General features: G+C 37.2%; 1 protein-coding gene across 1 annotated transcript; it reads left to right on the top strand.

Annotated features, from left to right (window-relative positions):
- Positions 1-5,090: 5,090 nt before the first annotated feature.
- Positions 5,091-6,232, top strand: LOC145104061 (uncharacterized). The gene is made up of 3 exons (XM_079041341.1): positions 5,091-5,189; positions 5,247-5,454; positions 5,712-6,232. Exons 1-3 carry the CDS (start codon positions 5,091-5,093, stop codon positions 6,230-6,232), a joined length of 828 nt encoding a protein of 275 aa, XP_078897467.1.

The raw sequence follows: 6,232 nt of genomic DNA, 5'->3' as shown, positions 1-6,232 counted from the left end.
CTAACTAATCTTTGGGTAAAGTGACTAATTTACCCCTGGTCAAGGTCAAAGTCAACTTCTAGTTGACCTGACTCGCCGAGTTGGGCCGCCAACTCGTCGAGTCCCTTTCCTTTCATCTGACCCTCCTCCCGACTCTACTCGTCGAGTTTAGCAAAGACTCGACGATTTCCCTTCTATAATATCATCGAATTAACGTTCATCCGACTCGTCGAGTTGTATGAACAACTCGTCGAGTTCTCCTTCATCCTATGAACATGTCCAGTCCGCGACTCACCGAGTTGTATGAACAACTCGTCGAGTTCGTCTTCATAAGTTGGGAGATTGCCTTGCACTCGCCGAGTCTGTTCATACACTCGTCGAGTCCCATGATTTCCAGGTCCCTTTACGAGTCTAAACATTTACGGGACTTCCTTCCCGAACCACTGGTCCAACCACAGAAAGGATTTAGTGGTCATTACACGCCGACTCGCTGAGTTCCAAGAACAACTCGTCGAGTCCCTTCTTGACCCTTACTATACAGTCGATTTAAATGGGTCTTAACACGTCAAAACCATAGATCTGGCCTCCTAATGTCCATTTTATACATAAAGTTCCAAACTTGGTGCACACACATGTGGTTTTTGGCTCAAAAATCCACAAAAGGTGCTCTACAATGTGCATGGGGCTCTCATGGCCATAAAGTTGGCACCTTTATGCCATGAGACCCCTCCAATGACTCAGGTCTAAAAGTAGAACCCCATGAATCAATTCACAAATCCGAAAATGGCTTAGAAAGACCTAAATACACCCAAAATCTAAGCCCTAAAGATGAACAACCAAATGGAAGACCAAAACAGGGGGCATTTACCTTGATTGAGCTGAAGATGGAATAAAATCTTTGGATCTACAAGCCCCAACTTGAATTCCCAAGCTTCTTCCTTCCTTTCAAGCTTCACAAACCACCCAAAAGCACCAAAAATGGTCTTAGATCACTCAAGGCGGCTAGGGTTTCGATATGAGGTGTTCTGGGAGCATAAGGGACGATGGAGGCTGCAATAAGAAGTTTAAATAGGCTGAAAACACTCAAATTTAGGGTTTCACCCAAACAACACCTACTCGCCAATTCAGCCTCCGACTCGTCGAGTAGGTCACTTAAACTTCCCGCGGATCCCGTCTCTACTCGACGAGTTGGGCCGCCAACTCGTCGAGTCCCAGAGAAAAATACATAAAATTCCTGAATTAGAGACATACCAAGAATCGGGTGCTACAAAATAGTTTTTGATGATGCTCATCAGAAAACATATCAAGCAGTAGAAGGGGGCATCAGTGGTAGGGGTAGGGGTATTTCAGGTAAAGAGAATGTATACATAGATGTTGTTCTGCCCTCATTCATCATGCAAATAAAATTGAATGTAGAGGAGTATTTTTTTATATGGTGTATAAAAATATACCAGTTCCATTCATTTATATATACCATTTTATTTTATTCATGATTACATTTGATAACCCTCACATATTAAAAACATCGATTACACAAGTTTCAGGAATGTTGCAAACAGAGGATATAACGTTGATTATACACTGACTCGTAAACAAACATAGGTGAACACATTAAAAAAGCGATATAAATGATATAATTTTGTTTTTGTAACTAAATGAATGAAACTAATATGCTTAAAACAGATTGATTAATTTTTTTATGACCTCTCAACAGGAATACAGTAATAACAGGTAATAAGAATAGAGTAAATGCAAGAAATTGGAGAAGAAGAAGGAGAACAAAGTAAAGAAAGAACATGGTAAAAGGAATTGGAGAAGAAGACCACTGAAGAAAACACTATAAATCGTAGGACTCAATCCAAAATCCTAAGAATAACAACTTCAATGTAATCGTATATATAGGGTGTTTTTGAATAAAAAAATCATTATCTTCCAAAAAAATTGGGATCCTAAGATATCATCTTGGAGATTTTCGGCTTTTCATTTGGAAAAAAAGGAAGATATCAGTTATGCCGATTCAAAATTTTAAATTAATTGACTTGATTATTTAATGAGTTTTAAAATTCAAACCAATATCTCAAATTGATTCAATTAATGTGGGATATATTGAGAGATAAATTAAGAATAATTTTGACACTAAAATATTTTGTTGATTTAATGGGATCTGATTAGATTTTATAGGTTAATAACTAAATTATTGATATGCTTATTTAATGAGTTTTTTCAAAAAAAAAAGTTAAACGGATTTGAATTTTAAAGCCAAAAGCTATAAATAAGGGAGTTAAATTAGGAACAATATTAATTAGAGAAACTGATATCTCGTATATAAATAGAATGGTATGCTTCAATAGATAACATAGTTGCTAAATTTAAAGATTCTATAATTAAATGTAATTGTGTTTGAATTTTATTTGGGGAAGATGATGTCAGCAATTTGATCTAATGGTGAAAAACGTAGGATTGAAATACAATCAAGGGCCCTGATTGCTTCATTGGTGAATTAAAGGTTGTCTTTTAATAATATTTAGAGATTGATTTGAATGTATTACATTTATCATGTTAAAAATGGAAAAAAAATAACATTGTAAACCTATAATATTTCTGGAGTTGGTCTAATCAGTCCTTAAATTATTATTATTATTATTATTATTATTATTATTATTATTATTATTATTATTATTATTATTTTTGTTGATTTATGGTGACGTAAGGTGGATTTTGTCGGGTCTAAATGCACACTTTAGACAAAACGAATAGGTAAACTGGTTACCCCCTTATGCCAAATTGTTTCTTGTACATCTCTCTCTCTCTTTCTCTCTCTCTCTCTCTCTCTCTCTCACCATTCCTAGAATCTGAACGACGCCTACCACCATTACCCTATACCTCCACCTCCTTCAACCACCCTTAATCCTCCCTAATCAGCCACTAGTTTCTTGTTTTTCTTTTTGATTCCCTGTTAGGGTTTCCGACAATAGATCAAAATAGCCAATTGGGAATGACGGTGCAATTGTGTTCGAATTTTTATGGAGGCGTCCACTAGTGTTGTTTCAGATCATCCCTTTCAAAACTCCAGCAACAACATAGGTTTTTAAGTTGATGTTTTTTTGTTTTCGTGCTGTCTCGAGGATGCTTTTCATCGAGTGCCAAGTACCATCAAATTCCATCTGATTTTAGTCTGATTGTGGGGATTTTGCGATGCCAAATAGAAGGTAGATGGGCTAGGGAATTTTCATGCGGTCATGAAAAGATGAAAACGAGAAAATGGAAACAAATCAATAACAATGTTTATGTGAGTATTGGTCAGAATTCAAAAGGGATATAGGGGAGACACCGTCGTGGTCTCTGCATTCTGTATGTGTGATTCATGCAAAGAAATAGATCCTTAGAGATCGGGGTCGAATCAGATGTGAAATACTTTATCATCGAAGAAGACAACCAGTCCCACTATCTTCGAAGATCTGAAACCTATCATCTTCTTCCCTGAAACCCTAACGATCTAAAAACCCTTGATTTTGGATTTCAGATCTGATTGACAGAGGACCAACAAAAAAAACATTAATGATCTGAGAAAAGAATGAGAAATCGGCAAGTTTGAGAAAATTACGGTGGTATCTCGTCGGAGAAGAGAGTGGTAGGAAAATATCGCAGACTCTTCCCTATTGTTTTCGAATTGCAAATTTGGTTTAGTGGTTTGTTAGGGGTCGAGATCCTGAAATATGTCCAGGATCCCGGATCTTAAAATATAATCAGGATCCTGATATATATGTTGTAACGAGTCATGATCATGCATATTACCAATGTTATTTCCTAACAAGATTAACGAATATATTTCTTGTTTAATATTCACATGTCTAGAAATAATCAACACAAGTCACGTCTATACTGAAGAATCGCTCCCTTCAAAACCTAAAATCTAGAGTCGCCAAGTCATAGCAACGTCTAAGGGCTTGTTCAAAAGGATCCCAAGAATATTGGACATCTAATTAGTCAACTTAGTCTATAAGTGCATATGTAAATCATACAACAGAGACGTAGAACAAAAAAAATCACTTGTACTCATACTCTAAAACACATTTCTGTAATTTGCATTTTGATTATTAAGATTAAACAAGGTAGGTGATCATTATCACCTCCCAAGGTTTTGTACATGAGATCCTAGCAAAGATCAAAGGCTTTCCTTGTAACGATCATTAGTGTCACTTGGATTCAATCTTTTACATTCATATTGATTGCAACACCACAGACTCTCATACAATTTGGTTGATACTTCCTAGATTATTCTTTGAACAAAACAATTTGGCGTCATCCATGGGACCGTGGTGTTCTTAATTCTCATAGAACCATGTCTACACAACCAATTATATCTTCTTCCTCTATTCCTCCCATTTCCTCTAAAATCTCCCGCCACCTCCAAATCAGAAGAAAACTTCCAACACCTCCAAGAAAAGCACCTATCTGATCACTAGCCATGGAACTCTAGGATTCGGGGAATTCTAGGATCCTCCCATTTTAATGTCCAACAATTAAATTTTCTCCATGGTCAAGATGTTGAGGCAGCAAGTGAGTCAAAAAAGGAGTACAACAGGACATTGCTCAAAGAAATGGAAAGAATAAGACCAAAGATCCGTAAACCTAATGAAGCATCACCCTCGATCTTGCAACCCAAGATCCTAAATTTTGATTGCGTAGGATCCTAAAAGAATCATTGGGAGACTACAGCCCCAACATATGTCGTTGTTCCGACTGGGGATGTAACCACAAATAATTGAACTCCTATGATCCATGATCATGACGAAAATTTTATTACTCCTAAAAACAAAGATGTTGGTAACTTCTTGGAAAATAATACCTTTAATACTAATTCTATGGATCGTGCGGTAGGAATAAGTCCAGTCATGGCTAGGGAACTTCAACAATTAAGGCAAATGATCTCAAGTGTACCAGGAGTAGTTCAACCTATGCCTGAAGTATGTCCCACCAACCATAGAATCTCAAGATTTGCTCCCTCAATAACTGACACTAAAGTTCCAAAACGCTTCCAAATTCCCAGCATGAAACCCTATAACGGAACTACATATCCTAAAGAACGCGTAGCACAATACAGATAGATAATGGAAATCATTCCCATCCCATTAAATCTAAAAGAGGCTTGTCTATGCCATGGTTTTGGTTCAACCCTTACAGGATCTGCCTTGAAGTGGCTTCTCAATGTTTCACCTTATTCCATCACTTCATTTTCTTGTTTAGTTAACCTTTTTAATAATTAGTTCTCTTGTAGCGGGACATTCGAGAGGATCACTAGTGATCTTTATCGAGTAGTCCAGGATCCTAAGGAATCCATTAGAGATTTTGTGAACAGGTTTGGCATGGAAGCATTGAACGTCCTTAATATTGATATGGACACCGCCGTAGAGGCTTTCAAAATAGGCCTAAAGAAAGATTCTTATTTCTATGAAGTTCTTGTGATGACCCCAGGCAAGAGGATGGATGAAGTCAGAAGTAGAGCGTTAATATTCATCAAACTAAAAGAAGATAAAGAAATTCAGAAGAGCACCAACACTCTAAATTCATATGAAAATCCTAATAGGGAGGCCGATTCCTCGGACCAAAGACCCTATAAGCTAAAGCCATACTCCAAACCCAATCATCATAGGGTTAATGCCCTTGATAATGAAAGGGAGGAGGATGAATTTACCAGATAACTGACTATTGTTTTTCTGTGAATGTTTCAGGTCTGATCTTTGCTATGCAGGATCTTCGTGAGAAAAAAAGGTTGCCAAGGACAAGAGAAAAATCAAGTGGTTGGAAAGACAAATCTAAATGGTGCACGTACCACGAAGATTTCTGCCACATCACTGAGGACTTTATAACCCTCGGGAAGGAAATTAGCTATCTCTTGATAAAAGGATATCTTAAAGAAATCATAGGAATGAGTGAAGAAAGATCAGAAGAAAAGGATCAAGATCCTAGGAAGATCCCAGAAAAACCAAGATCCCCTCATTCAGACGCCAAAGTAACTAACGTTATTTCGAGGGGTTATGATATTTGTGGAATTTCTTACTATACAACAAAAAGACACGCTAAGGTACCCAAGGTGGAGAAAGAAGAAAGACCCTGGAAGAGCACATCAATAACAAATAATAAAGAAATCACCTTTGCTGAAGAGGATAGAGAGAACATCCAAGATTCTCACCACGACGGGTTGGTGATAACTCTCTACATTGCCAATCACTTTGTTGAAGGATCCTGGTAG

The sequence above is a fragment of the Lactuca virosa genome, chromosome 4 (genome assembly GCF_052849685.1).
Source record: "Lactuca virosa cultivar CGN04683 chromosome 4, Lactuca_virosa_CGN04683_v6, whole genome shotgun sequence".
Lineage (NCBI taxonomy): Eukaryota > Viridiplantae > Streptophyta > Magnoliopsida > Asterales > Asteraceae > Lactuca > Lactuca virosa.
The sequence above is the reverse complement of the archived record's forward strand: the minus strand, read 5'-3'. Positions and strand labels throughout refer to the sequence as shown.